The 16283-nt window shown below is 35.4% G+C and overlaps 1 protein-coding gene across 1 annotated transcript; it reads left to right on the top strand.

The window, feature by feature from the left end:
- The first annotated feature begins 2756 nt into the window (after positions 1–2756).
- On the top strand, positions 2757–14879 carry LOC132266243 (transcription factor bHLH60-like). Its single transcript, XM_059767095.1, has 3 exons — positions 2757–2834; positions 2962–3252; positions 14640–14879. The coding sequence occupies exons 1-3, from the start codon at positions 2757–2759 to the stop codon at positions 14877–14879; spliced, it is 609 nt and encodes a 202-aa protein (XP_059623078.1).
- Positions 14880–16283: the final 1404 nt, after the last annotated feature.

The following is a 16283-nucleotide window of genomic DNA, read 5'->3' as shown; positions in this document are numbered from 1 at the left end:
TGTAAGATGCCCAGACGGTGGTGGTGTGAAAGTTGCACGATTCCCAGTTGGCAGTGCTGTGGAAAATGTAGGATGCCCAGATTGTACTAGTGATTCACCGAAGGTCTGAACTTCCAATTTGTTCATCAGCGTAGCGATTTGTAAGTCCTTCTCTTCAACAGTCTTTGTGAGGTTCTCAATGGCACGAGACATAGTTGCTAGTTGTTCCTCCACCGTGGCAGCTCCAGTCATCATAGCAGTGACCACATCTGAGTATGATAGGCCTTGAGAGTCAACGTTTCTTGAAGTGATTGAATGTTCCGAAGTCTGACGTGGTGACTCTGGAGGTGAACCGACACTAGAGCGAGCATCATGGATGGAATGAGATGAATCTGGTGGCGGAATCTCCTCTGGAACAACGCCAGGGTTCTTGACATGTTGGGTTTTCACGTTCGCCGGCTGTGCATGAGTGTCTTTCACCAAGTCCTGCTGATGTTTGGATGATGCCATCGCCCGGGACTTGCTACGTGTCAAGGGTCCCGCCAAGGTACTTCCATCACTTGATTTGGCCTTCGTGCCACTTTTCATGGTGGCTTTGGCATCGGCCTTTGCAGCAGTGATGTTCTTTGGGGCTTTCTTGTCTGTCTGAGCCTTAGGGGGAGCCATAAAATCTGATAGAAAAGAAACTTGATGGTAGGAGAAAGAGATGAGAGGCAAAGGAGGTCCCACCGGGCGTGCCACAAATTTGTACACACAAATTTTGTAAGTCTGCAATGGAAACAAAATAGTGGCAAAATATAATTTTATTAATGATAATAATGATGGAGTACAATCCTTTGTAATATTCGTTACAAAAAGAATGGTCCTCTAATTCGATCTCCTTGTTGTTGTCGGCTGGATTCAAAGGCTACACGAGCTTATTCTTGAATCACCGTGGAATTTGATGAAGAACGGCACGTCGTTGGATGTGCTTGTTGTTGATCACCATGGAATTTGATGAAAAACGACACGTCTTTGGATGTGCTTGATGTTCTTCACTTTTGGGTTTGGATGTTGAGGATGAGAGCTTTTTTTGTATTTCCCTCTGGAATTCTAGATTTCTGAATTTGTGTCCCTTCTCCCTTCCTCCAGGCCTCTATTTATAGGTTTCTTGGATCCATATGATGATGATATGTGTCCTCTCTGATAAGAAAAATATCATAATTGGGCCGGACCGGTTATATTATGATAATTATCCTTAAAAATAATTATTCCAAATATATTTTATTAGGAATAATTATTCTTTTTATTTAACCATCAGGACTGGGCTTAATTAAATAATTTAAGTGGACCAAACTTGGACCAAAATAACTTAATTAAACATTAAGCCCATATTTAATTGGTCAATTTGTCAAAATTAAAACCCACTAAAATTTTAATGCTACATAACTCAAGAGTTGTAACGATCTTCAATAATAATAAAAATAAATAAATAGAGAGATGAAAAAATGAAGAGTTGTAACTCTTAAAATAAATAAATGTGTATATAAAAATCAAAAAAAATAAATGAATAAAAAAATATTAAGAAATAGGAAAATTTGGGTCATTACAGGAATATACATAAGTTTATGACTTTAAATTATAATAATACATGTCAATTTTTATAATATTGTATATTGATGGGCTATGTTATTTATTTGTTCCTGAATGTCGTGGAAAGCGGATGAAGGGGTGTTATAAGAAGGGTCTTGACCTCACATCGAATTTGGATGGAATAATTAGGTATATTTGGGTAGGGTAATTAATCTCACTTAATAGTTTAAACTTTTTTATCGAACCATGAAACACTGGGATTAGTATCGGAATCAAATTCTGTATTTAATCCGATGTCTGCCACTCGAAGACTTTTAACTCAGCCCAACTATAAGAATAAGTAATTATTTCCATCAACAAAGGAACATTTAGTTAATCATAGCATAACATGAGTTATTTTTTCTTATTAAATTCTATTAATAACACTCATAATTTTTCCAAATGATGTTTAATATGGTAAGTATTCACTTTATAAATTCATGTATTCAGATAGAATTGTGCTAAAAAAAATTGGCAATTAATTATAACTCGATTATTTTAACTCTTTTCTTAGCAATTTTGATTTGCTAAACTTGTTAATATTGATATGATCGAACTTCCCAACATTATGCAATCAGCGGGCTTTGTTTGAAACCAAATTCTTTTGAGATTTGGAATTGAAAAAAAAAAAGAAATTTGAGATTGAATTTGAAATGAAATTCCATTTGTGTGTTTCGAATTAATTGAAAAATAATAATAATAATAAAAGATTGAAATTTAATTATAAAACAATATTTGGCTTTAACTTCTTATTTAAAAAATTTAGGAAATATTACTTGACTTAAAATAAAAAGCTATGTTCTAGTAAATTTAAGGGGTGATTTCATAAAACCCCCACTACTATCAGATTTTGTATCAAATACCCCCAACCTATTTTAGAAAACCCCCAACACTATGAAAATTGATCACATTGCACCATGTCTGTGATAAAAGGACGAAACTACCCTTCTAATATACCAAATAAATTAAAAAAGCCAAAATAGGTATTTTGCCAATTACTAAAATACCCTTGGTGACAAAACGATCGCCTCTTGAGTCGTCTCCGGCTACGAGCCTTTGTCTGAAGAACCGGCAACTGTACCTCCTACACCAAACGGCGCTGCTTTTAACATACTCTTAGTTAAATTTTGCTTCAATTGGCAAAATACCTATTTTGCCAATTGGCTATGGGAGGTCCTTCCTTAATCAACCGGCCTTTTCTTTGTACAGGTAGAACTGAGCTTCAATTCTGCTTCTCCGTAGAGGTATTTTTATGGGTTTTAGTTAAATAGTTCCAAAAATCGTTGTTAAAACGGCGTTGGAGTTAAATTAAACTTGTTTAATCGAGGTCTGGCTTGGTTAATTTGGTTTTTATTTCGGTTGGAATTGAAGCGTTTGATGAAGGGACTTGAAAGTGCCGAAGTTAGATCCGGAGAAATTGGAGTCGAATCGTTCCAATTCGGTGAGGAAATTCAAAGATTAATGTCCACACCGCTGGAAGTCGGTAGCTCCTTCACTGCACTTCTTGAACTTCCGACGAATCAAGCAATGTCGCTCCTACACTCGCCGCAATCTGACGATACTCCTGCGAAACTTTCCGGTGGGGTTTGGAATAATCATCACAATCCCTATCATATTCAGTCACTCAATTGTACTCTGACGTTTCCATCCAACACTGCTCTTGTAACGACCCGAATTTCTCAACCCGGTGCGTTAGTGATGAATCGGAAGTTGACCCGATAACGGACCCGAAATGCAGAAGCGAAAGAAGCCAAATGACCTCAAGAGATGTACGTCATCCCTAAGGCCCCAAAGTAACTCTCCATGAAACCACGGAACTCAAATGAGCCAAGCAAATGAAGCAAGAATGCCTAACCCGAAAAGAGATGAACTAAGGGCAAAATGGTCATTTCTCACTGAAAAGGGTGCCACCGTGCACACCATTGGAAGGACAACGAAAAATGAACAAAATTAGACTCAAGAATCGTCTGATTCTAAGTCCGGGCAGAAAAGATATGAAATTCCAACACCCGATGCGAAAGTTATAAAGTAATGACTTAACATTTTTCAATATTTTCATAATAAACTTTGAAAACAAAAGTGCATAGAAAACGAGATACATATCATTGGCCTCCGGCCTCATCTCATACATGTTAAATACATTGAAAAGAGTGCACTTATGTACACTTTACATATACGAATTAACGAATACAAGTTTAAACAAATAGGGCTACAAAGAGGCATTTTATGCTAACACTTGCATAAAATAGAAACTTAAAAACTGTAAGCCATCCAAGGAGCAATGGAATCTTCAAATCCTGAGTCCTGTACCTGAAATATGCCCCAGTATCGTAGGGGTGAGTAACATAAAGCTATTCGTAGGAGATGAGCATGCATTGACCTAGCATTTTACAATTTTATCACCTTATGATGAAACAAATTAAAGGGGCTTATGCCACCTAACGTCTATGCCAAGATGAGAATCAGGGAGCATCCTAAGCTACCTAGATCATTTCTATCATAATTACATTGTTTATGCAATTCAAACAACTTGGAAACATGTTATACAAGGCAACAAGATATAGATTCTCAAAGTCTTCAACTTGAAATCCAAAATAAGAAAACAACAAGTGTGAGTCATGCCACCTAACGTTTATGTTCAAAATGAATCTATAAGGCCATTCCTAAACTATATTTGAACATCAAAATACAAATTATGATATCGATGCAATTTAACCAACAATGGAACTTCCAATACAACGCATGAAGCATGCTTTCACAAAGCTACATCTTAAGCTCAAAATAGGAAATCAAATAAGGAACAATAAGTTACGATATCATCTAGTTATCAACTTGAAATGAAATACGAAATAAAATAAAGTGGATACTCAGACGTCACGCCGGATCAGACCGACAACATAGCTACTTTAGGGTTACTAGCCCATTGGTAACCTCCCTATGTGCGCACTAGACTATATAGAGGGACAATCCCCCGTACTAGAACCAAGTCCTAGCCATAACCAAATAACGACATCCCCAAGTTTTCAAAATCAACAAATTGTGCAACGACGTATATATATCAACATGTATATACAAGATATCAACTATTTACCAAGCACAATCCAAAATTTGGAAACTTATACAATACATGCTCAAAATTCACAACTACTATGGCATGTAAGATGTCAAATACAAAGTGTGCAATTACTTACACATAGCAACAATATATTTAATAAGGAAAAACATATTCTCATGAATATAAAAGTAACAACTATGTTATTTAATACTCAAAAGTAATTAAGTGAACATACATCAAATCCAAATCCATGATTTAAATATAGAAACAATTTCCAAAATGCAATTAAATCCAAAGAGTAATAAAGTAGAATTTAATTAAATATAAATAGTTAAATTTTCTAAATTCCAAGTTAATCCAAATAACCTCAATTTAATATATATTGAAAGACATGTCATGGTCATCATATATATAACATCAAATAACAAGTTAAGTGATTAAAACACTTAAAACAAAATTAATCAAACTAATTAATTAATTTCCTCTAGAGTTTTTAAACAATTCCAAATGCTCTCAATTTAATCTATGTTAGAGAACATGCCAAGGCCTATTTAAATACCACATTACAACTTGATTTAATACTTGATACAACCATGTGAATTAAACTTTCATTAAAGATAAATATTAAATAAAAGTTGTAATTCTTAATCAAATGATCCAAATTTAATATATGTTAACCAACATATCTAAGCATAATTTACTACCATGTTACAATTCAAATTAAAGTTATACATCATCATAAATTTTAAATCTTATATAAAGAAATAAAAATTACTAACTTTCTAGATTTGATACAAGGTATATATATATGTTGTATAATCATGGCAAACACACAATACAACACACAAATAATCCTAAAACATTCCCTACCTCAATTGGAATGAAAATCCCAATTACCACCGAAATGAAATCGCCCCAAATTTTCAATCCGCAAAACTGATTTTTCAACTTGTTACCTTCAACTTGTAAAATTCATAAAAATTCAATTCTAACCCAAATTGAATGAATCTAAAGCCCACTAAAAGCTTAAACACTGTAATTTGATAATATCAATTTAGTTTAACAAAATATTTTCCCAATTGAAACGGTTTTGACTCACAACTTTGAAACAAATTTTGCCCAGAAAACACATTTTCAGCCTGTAGCTTCCAACTTTGAAAATTCATGAAAAATTCATTTGATATCCAAATTGGGCAAACCTAATTTATTTTGGAAGTAAACATATAAGAGTGTAAAACTGAAAATTTAAGCCATGATCCAATGTCAAAAGGTTAGTGAAATAAATCATTTAAAAATATGTTTTTCAGCTGCAATAAAAACATGGACAACAGATAGTTTCGGATTTTAAAAAAAAAATTAGAAATGCTCTAAAATCGTGAAATTTTTTTGAGTAGTTTAAAACCCATGGAGGAAGTTCCAGTAAAAATTTCAAGACAATTGAAGCACCACAGCTCCATATAAAAATTTATTTCCGGACCGAAAAGGAAAAGCTTCAAATTTCCAGCAACTAGCTTGCAACTTCAAAAATTCATAACTAATTCATTTTAAATCCAAATTACATGAAACCAAAACTAAATGAAAGCTAATTGAGTATATTTTCATATTCTATATTTAATTTGACAAGATTAATTTCAAGTTAAAACAGTTTAAGGGCAAAATACAAGTCATTCTTTTCCATGCATGTAAAACACTCAATAATGACATAAAAATACTTCAAAATAATAGATCAATACCTCACTAGAGAATTGAATCTCTAGATACCAAAGCAAAACTAAGAGTTAGGCTAGATCCTTCAAGGGTTTTGAAGAGGAGGATGAGGGGAATAAAAAGTATTCCAAGCTTTATGGTCTAAAGCAAGTGGAAGGGCATCAAAGATCAAGCCTAAGGCTTCAAGCTCCATTCATGGAGGTTAGGGTTTTCTTGTAAGGAAGAGAATGAAATAATGTGGTTAAGTGTGAGTGGAGGAAATAGAAATCCTCCACTCACTATGTGCTCTTACACCATGGTCAACACACACATCCATGGTCAATTGCACAAAAACCATCCTTTAAAACCATAATCCCAAAGTGGCCCAAAGATATTTTCAAGACTAAATTGTGAACCTACACTTGTCACAAATCCATGGCTCCTTCATAGGCTTAATCCCACACCTAAATTTGTCAACCATCCAAGCCAACAAGTGCACCAATCCTAGGCCAACAAGTGGGTGAATCCTCACCCTCCAAATGTCATCATTCAATACATTAAAGTATTTCCACACAAATGTCAACAAGTGGACCAATGAGAGTGTGACACTTGTCACACTTTTCAAAAATTGCAAAAAGGTCCTTTTTGAAAATATCTTCCAAATTTAATTGTAAAATGATCCCCAAGATGAAAAATAATTACTTAATTTAATTACACTAAAACCCCACAAGTTAAGAATAATTACACTAAAGTATGCATTAATGCCCCTTTATGAAAGAAGCAAGCAATCAACATGCTTTTCTAGAAAAGTAAAAATACCACTATCATAGAAATCAAATATCATGAATGCATGTAAAACCGGAATCAAATCCGAGCACAAAAAGTAAGGTTGTGCAAGAAAAAAGGATAAACGAGAAAAAGACAAAATGTGAATAGTGTTCAGAAAAATAAAATATGGAAATGACACAATCCCCAAAGGAAGTTGTCAATCTATGGAAAAAAGTCTCGGAAATCATTTCAGAGCACTCGAGACGACATCAAGTGATGAAAAACCGAACCCAAAAAGGAAAAGACAACAGGAAAAAAATATCCGTTAAAATCTGAGAAAAAAGAAAAGGAAGAAAAATGACCGGGTCATTACAACCTTCCCACCTTAAAGGGATTTCGTCCCCGAAATCTAGCCCCAACAAAACAAAAAGGCAAAATTAAGATAAGTATGGAGTACATCTCTGAGTATCCCTCACAACATGCTACGAAAGCAATCCTAAAACTGAAGACAACGTACAACCCCATGTCATTCGCACCCACGTGCTCACAACAGAACAACCCCTCAAAAGAAAAGTGATCACATGGCCACACCACAAGTCGAAACTCACACACAGAACTTAAGGCTAGACGAGGGAATGGAAGACAACAATCGAAAGCACCCCTCTTGACGAACCATCATAAGGAACCAAAAATAACCACCAACAGAACTCCAAGATATTAATAAATCAAATCAAAGTACTAAACAAAGACGACATGGCAGTACGAATAGCGACCAGAACCCGCCCACGACGTACTCAAATGTGTGGTAGCAATGACAATTCGTAGTGTCCGCCCACACTTACTCGTCAGTAAGGTAGCATCGGCGGCAACTAAAACCCGCCCACAGCACACAACTTGTACGGTAGCATGACAGTATAAGACACCAATTCATAACCTGCCCCCACTAGGTCTACCCATGAAACCTCTCGATATAAATGACTTCAATGTCAAAAATGATCATTACCAAAAGTACTACGGAAACCAACATTTTGTGAGAGTTGAGATATGGTTCAAAGATGTCCGGCCGGACCATCCTGGCCAATCCCAAAACTCTGACAACAATGCCATAGGTACCGCTATGCTTAAGGCCTTAAATCCTTAATACAAAAGGACCAACAATTTTAACATCTCAAAACACTACAATCAACAACATCAATTACGAATCCAAAGTCTGACAAGCAAAACAGCATCTCCAAAATCCCAGATATCATCCTAAAATAGATCAACTATAAGACTACTCACCGTAATCAAACATCGAATCAAAAATCCCTATCACGAATAACTAGATCCTCGAAATACAAGTCCACGAAGTGGCACACACATCAAAATCTTGACAACCAAGGTCATAGAACGAGTCTCTCAAAATCGTACTTGACAACACCAAGCTAAATCAAAATTCCTCAATTTCGATCCATCTATAAACAACCACTGGAACTACGATTCCTTAAGGCCATGCCTAGTCATAACTAGGACTAGAAAACTCCACAAGCAAGCCATATCCAACAAGGATCCTCCAAAACTCCTCCTAAGAGTCAACCACATCCAGGCCTCCAAAATTAGAACAAGTCTCCAAAAGACATTCTCAAAATAGCATCGAGCTCACCTCACGAATCAAACAATCTTCAAAGATATGGACATAAGTCTCCGTAAAATGATCTCACACCAATCAACTCACTTGAGCACCACAACCGTCAACAACCATGGCAGGAACTCCCCAAGGGAAGACACGAAAGAAAGGGGACCACCAGTCCTAAAAAGGACAACACCACGACTCCATTTCTGAAATGAAAGACAACAAAGTTAACGACTTCACCCCCTACATGGAAGTAAGTCGACCAAAATCTATCAAATCCTCATCAAGGACTCAAGACAACAACGATGATCCTCATGGACCAACCAACCCCAAAACAGTGCACAACGTAACGGAGGGAAGAGACTCACTCCTTGTGAAGTCCCTAACACGAACCAGCACAAAACCATTGTGGAAACCAGCATACAGACTACGTGCGACCAAGGGAAACGAATGGGAAAACCAAACCTGAAAGTTATGCATATGAAAAGAAATGCAACTACCAGAAAGAAAATCTACTTACATAGATGAAAATCAAAAGCATATGATGCACGTCTCCACATAAACACAAAAGCATGTCATTAAAGCGCAGTAACAACATGACATCTTGAAGCATATAAGAAAGGCATGTTATTGCCACACAACAAGAAGGCAGACGTGGATAGACCTCCACCTACTCATGCATCATAATATCATAAATCATACTACTAACATGGTAGTAAACGAAACTGTAAAAGATAAGATGATGCAACAATGAACCCTATGGACATCGTGTCCTAGAGTGTCTAGGTAAAAGGAAAATAAGTCCTAGCTATAATCTGACTCCAAAAACCAATATGACAACAACCTGTCTTAAAACAAACGTGATCCCTCACCACAATGGTAATACTCTAACAATCCATCTCTAAATCTAAAGGTGACACTATGAGTGACACTAACAATGCAATGCTCTCACTAACCCAAAACATTGATCAATCGACTCGACCACAAAAGCGTCATCATGCAAGGAGAACTCAAAGTAAATGGCAACTCTAGCCATACAATCAGACAACCAAATCGATCGCTACGACTGATCCCCAAAACAACCATCATCATTATCGATCAAAAGGACTACACCTGTTGGAACAAAACCCAACGTTGATTCCATCCGAACTGCACTCGTAGCTTGTCAGTACGATAGCATGACAGTGCCATGCACCCGCCCACAACGTACCCGCCTACGAAAATTGCAATCTCAGACAAACCTTCCAAAACAACTAAGGATCCCAAAAGGTCCAAAACCTAACCATGGCCTAAAATCAACAAATCCAGTACTACGGTTGTGCCTAATGGCTCACCCTACGAGCGCCTAAACAAAAGATGTCTCTCTACCTACCTCAAAACCAACTCTAGGTCAACAACAACCTTAACTACAATACAACCGTGACTACAATCATCATCAACCTCAACTCGAGCCTCAATGACCAATCTCGTGTCATGCCAAATATGCAACACAGTTATGCATATACAAATCTGATCTAGAATACATCATATGTCATGCTCTTTACATAATAATTAAATTATGCTAAACAAACGGCATACCACATGTAGCACGTAAGCACATAAACATGTTATCACACCAAAGCATATTATCATGATGCATATAAACACATAGAGCATAGCAACATAAGCATGATATGCACGCAAAACCCGTTGTCCAAGGTATTCAAACCTAGGAACTCTGATACCACCTGTAACGACTCGGATTTCTCAACCCGGTGCGTTAGTGATGAACCGGAAGTTGACCCGATAATGGACCCGAAATGCGGAAGCGAAAGAAGCCAAATGACCTCAAGAGATGTACATCATCCCTAAGGCCCCAAAGTAACTCTCCATGAAGCCACGGAACTCAAATGAGCTAAGCAAATGAAGCAAGAATGCCTAACCCGAAAAGAGATGGACTAAGGGCAAAATGGTCATTTCTCATTGAAAAGGGTGCCACCGTGCACACCATTGGAAAGATAACGAAAAATAAACAAAATTAGACTCAAGAATCGTCTGATTCTGAGTCCGGGCAGAAAAGATATGAAATTCCAACACCCGATGCGAAAGTTATAAAGCAATGACTTAACATTTTCCAATATTTTCATAATAAACTTTGAAAACAAAAGTGCATAGAAAATGAGATACATATCATTGGCCTCCGGCCTCATCTCATACATGTTAAATACATTGAAAAGAGTGCACTTACTTACACTTTACATATACGAATCAACGAATACAAGTTTAAACAAATAGGGCTACAAAGAGGCATTTTATGCTAACACATGCAAAAAATAGAAACTTAGAAACTGTAAGCCATCCAAAGAGCAATGAAATCTTCAAATCCTGAATCCTGTACCTGAAATATGCCCCAGTATCATAGGGGTGAGTAACATAAAGCTATTCGTAGGAGATAAGCATGCATCGACCTAGCATTTTACAATTTTATCACCTTATGGTGAAACATGTTAAAGGGGCTCATGCCACCTAACGTCTATGTCAAGATGAGACCCAGGGAGCATCCTAAGCTACCTAGATCATTTCTATCATAATTACATTATTCATGCAATTCAAACAACATGGAAACATGTTATACAAGGCAACAAGATATAAATTCTCAAAGTCTTCAACTTGAAATCCAAAATACGAAAATAACAAGTGTGGGTCATGCCACCTAACGTCTATGTTCAAAATGAATCTATAAGGTCATTTCTAAACTATATTTGAACATCAAAACACAAATTATGATATCGATGTAATTTAACCAACAATGGAACTTCCAATACAATGCGTGAAGCATGCTTTCACAAAGTTACATCTTAAGCTCAAAATAGGAAATCAAATAAGGAACAACAAGTTACGATATCATCTAGTTATCAACTTGAAATGAAATACGAAATCAAACAAAGTGGATACTCAGACGTCACGCCGGATCAGACCGACAACATAGCTACTTTAGGGTTACTAGCCCATGGGTAACCTCCCTATGTGCGCACTAGACTATATAGAGGGACAATCCCCCGTACTAGAACCAAGTCCTAGCCATAACCAAACAACGACATCCCCAAGTTTCCAAAATCAACAAATTATGCAACAACGTATATATATCAACATGTATATACAAGATATCAGCTATTTACTAAGTACAATCCAAATTTTGGAAACTTATACAATACATGCTCAAAATTCATAACTACTATGGCATGTAAGATGTCAAATACAAAGTGTGCAATTCCTTACACATAACAACAATATATTCAATAAGGAAAAACATATTCTCATGAATATAAAAGTAACAACTATGTTATCTAATGTTCAAAAGTAATTAAGTGAACATACATCAAATCCAAATCCATGATTTAAATATAGAAACAATTTCCAAAATGCAATTAAATTCATGGAGTAATAAAGTAGAATTTAATTAAACATAAATTGTTAAATTTTCTAAATTCCAAGTTAATCCAAATAACCTCAATTTAATATATATTGAAAGACATGTCATGGTCATCATATATATAACATCAAATAACAAGTTAAGTGATTAAAACACTTAAAACAAAATTAATCAAGTTAATTAATTAATTTCCTCTAGAGTTTTTAAACAATTCCAAATGCCCTCAATTTAATCTATGTTAGAGAACATGCCAAGGCCTATATAAATACCGCATTATAACTTGATTTAATGCTTGATACAACTATATGAATTAAACTTTCACTAAAGATAAATATTAAATAAAAGTTGTAATTCTTAATTAAATAATCCAAATTTAATATATGTTAACCAACATATCTAAGCATAATTTCCTAACATGTTACAATTCAAATCAAAGTTATACATCATCATAAATTTTAAATCTTATAAAAAGAAATAAAAATTACTAACTTTCTAGATTTGATACAAGGCATATATATATGTTGTATAATCATGGCAAACACACAATACAATACACAAATAATCCTAAAACATTCCCTACCTCAATTGGAATGAAAATCCCAATTACCACTGAAATGAAATCGCCCCAAATTTTCAGTCCGCAAAACTGATTTTTCAACTTGCTACCTTTAACTTATAAAATTCATAAAAAATTCAATTCTAACCCAAATTGAATGAATCTAAAGCCCAATGAAAGCTTAAACACTGTAATTTGATAATATCAATTTAGTTTAACAAAATATTTTCTCAATTGAAATGGTTTTGACCCACAATTTTGAAACAAATTTTGTCCAGAAAACACATTTTCAGCCTGTAGCTTCCAACTTTGAAAATTCATGAAAAAATCATTTGACATCCAAATTGGGCAAACCTAATTTATTTTGGAAGTAAACATATAAGAGTGTAAAACTAGAAATTTAAGCCATGATCCAATGTCAAAAGGTTAGTGAAATAAATCATCTAAAAATATGTTTTCCAGCTGTAATAAAAACATGGACAGCAAATAATTTCGGATTTTAAAAAAAAATTAGCAATGCTCTAAAATCGTGAAAAAATTCTGAGTAGTTTAAAACCCATGGCGGAAGTTCCAGTAAAAATTTCAAGGCAATTGAAGCACCACAACTCCATATAAAAATTCATTTCCTTGACCGAAAAGGAAAAGCTTCAAATTTCCAGCAACTAGCTTGCAACTTCAAAAATTCATAACTAATTCATTTTAAATCCAAATTACATGAAACCAAAACTAAATGAAAGATAATTGAGTATATTTTCATATTCTATATTTAATTTGACAAGATTAATTTCAAGTTAAAACAGTTTAAGGGCAAAATACAAGTCATTCTTTTCCATGCATGTAAAACACTCAATAATGACCTAAAAATACTTCAAAATAATAGATTAATACCTTACTAGAGAATTGAATCTCTAGATATCAAAGCAAAACTAGGAGTTAGGCTAGATCCTTCAAGGGTTTTGAAGAGGAGGATGAGGGGAATAAAAAGTATTCCAAGCTTTATGGTCTAAAGTAAGTGGAAGGGTCACAAAGATCAAGGTCAATGCCTAAGGCTTCAAGCTCCATCCATGGAGGCTAGGGTTTTCTTGTAAGGAAGAGAATGAAATAATGTGGTTAAGTGTGAGTGGAGGAAATAGAAATCCTCCACTCACTATGTACTCTTACACCATGGTCAATACACACATCCATGGTCAATTGCACAAAAACCATCCTTTAAAACCATAATCCCAAAGTGGCCCAAAGATATTTTCAAGACTAAATTGTGAACCTACACTTGTCACCAATCCATGGCTCCTTCCTAGGCTTAATCCCACACCTAAACTTGTCAACCATCCAAGCCAACAAGTGCACCAATCCTAAGCCAACAAGTGGGTGAATCCTCACCCTCCAAATGTCATCATCCAATGCATTAAAGTATTTCCACACAAATGTCAACAAGTGGATCAATAAGAGTGTGACACTTGTCACACTTTTCAAAAATTGCAAAAAGGTCCTTTTTGAAAATATCTTTCAAATTTAATTGTAAAATGGTCCCCAAGATGAAAAATAATTACTTTATTTAATTACACTAAAACCCCACAAGTTAAGAATAATTATACTAAAGTATGCATTAATGCCCCTTTATGAAAGAAGTAAGTAATCAACATGTTTTTCTAGAAAAATAAAAATACCACTATCATGGAAATCAAATATCATGAATGCATACAAAACCGGAATCAAATCCGATCACAAAAAGTGAGGTTGTGTAAGGAAAAAGGATAAACGAGAAAAAGACAAAATGTGAATAGTGTTTGGAAAAATAAAATATGGAAATGACACAATCCCCAAAGAAAGTTGTCAATTCAAGGAAAAAAGTCTCAGAAATCATTTCAGAGTACTCGAGACGACATCAAGTGATGAAAAACCGAACCCAAAAAGGAAAAGACAACGGAAAAAAAATATCCGTTAAAATCTGAGAAAAAAGAAAAAGAAGAAAAATGATTGGGTCATTACAGCTCTACTTGATCGTGCTTCTAAGTTCTCCGTCTTTGCTGCCACGGTGAACTCACTGGAGACAAGCTCAATTCCGTCCAATTCGAGCGGGAATTCGTATAAAGTGAAACCAGAACCGTTTGATTCGGATTCAAATCCTGATTCATCACCGATGGTGTCTGACCCAACAGTTTCGAACAAAAATAAAAATCAACAAAATCAGCAATGTTAAACCCTTTGGAGTGGTATTCTAAGCTTCGGAATTGAAACCCATCTTCAAAATTAACCTTCATCCAACCCAGTCACGACAACCATCACCGTGCCCAGTTCCCTGCCATCGCCACCGCTAGTCAGATCACAGTCAGCCGGAGCCATTTAAGGCCGAGTCATCCACGGCCGAACCAGCTGCCACCAACAGTCGAGCTCACCGCTATTTTGTGCTCTCTGCCGTGAGCAGTCCCTTCATCCCTGATTGCCGCCGCCGAAAATCCTTTGACGTCACTCTTTGCCGCCTCTCTGTCGGTGTTCTCAACTTCATCATCACACCACATACATCACGACGTCCTCACCGCTGGCGCAGCCCTCTGATGTCGCTCTCACCACCACTCTCTATCGCTGCTCTCTGTGCATCGTCAACACCACCAAAGCCCACATACGCTGCCGCCTCCACAAATTCTCCATCGATCTTGGCTCCTCTCCTTCACCTCCCTGGCCGACGAAGTCTATCACACAACCTTCACTTTCTCTCTCTAAAACTATCATCTTTATATATATTGCTCTGTTCGCATCAACACACAAAACACAGTTGTTTTAGTAAATGTCACCATGGGTATTTTAGTAATTGGTAAAATACCTATTTTGACTTTTTTAATTGATTTGGTATATCAGAAGGGTAGTTTCATCCTTTTATCACAAACGTGGTGCAATGTGATCAATTTTCATAATATTGGAAGTTTTCTAAAATAGGTTGGGGGTATGTGATACAAAATCTGATAGCAGTGCGGGTTTTATGAAATTACCCCTAAATTTAATTACATATTATAACAATCAATCACTCCCTGACTACCACTTATCCAAATTCTAAAAGACACATTTTGGAACACGAACCGTGCATTGAAAGCTATAATCCAGTGCTTTCTCGTGTTTCGGACTCACAAATCTGATATAATTTGAACGTCATGGTTGTCCCTTTAGTAGGGCCCCACCCAAGATCAGTCATCAAATGCTACGGTTATAGTCCAAATATCATGTGTTTACAGTTTAGAAAGTAAAAAAGAGAGAAAATCCTCTTTATGTTTAATCAATTTCATTAGTGTAATTAGGCAACTAATCTTTGGTTAAGAACACAATTTGTGAACCAACACCATTAATTTTTTTACTAATTTTACTTATTTGCTTATAATATGAATATAAAATTAATTAAAGGTATACACTATTTTGATCACATTGCTATTAATAGCAAGTCTTTATTTGAGCCAAATACCTTTCTTGTAATCGTTTTTTATTAATAATACAATTTGTTTAATTTTTTTTTTTTAGAAAGAATTTTGCATAAAGAAAGGCATTATTAATATAATTATAACAAAATTGACAATATTTGGAATCTATCATTTATAATTTAGTGAATGATTGTTAC

Source organism: Cornus florida, unplaced genomic scaffold, assembly GCF_030987335.1.
Source record: "Cornus florida cultivar Cherokee Brave unplaced genomic scaffold, ASM3098733v1 CherokeeBrave_3.0.0_Hap2_Chr07, whole genome shotgun sequence".
Lineage (NCBI taxonomy): Eukaryota > Viridiplantae > Streptophyta > Magnoliopsida > Cornales > Cornaceae > Cornus > Cornus florida.
The sequence above is the reverse complement of the archived record's forward strand: the minus strand, read 5'-3'. Positions and strand labels throughout refer to the sequence as shown.

Coding starts and splice junctions, on each gene's coding strand:
- LOC132266243 (XM_059767095.1), top strand. CDS start 2,757: ATGGGAGGTCCTTCCTTAATCAACCGGCCTTTTCTTTGTACAGGTAGA. Junction 2,835..2,961: donor AATTCTGCTTCTCCGTAGAG/GTATTTTTATGG, acceptor TTGGAATTGAAG/CGTTTGATGAAGGGACTTGA. Junction 3,253..14,639: donor TTCCATCCAACACTGCTCTT/GTAACGACCCGA, acceptor CTGAGAAAAAAG/AAAAAGAAGAAAAATGATTG.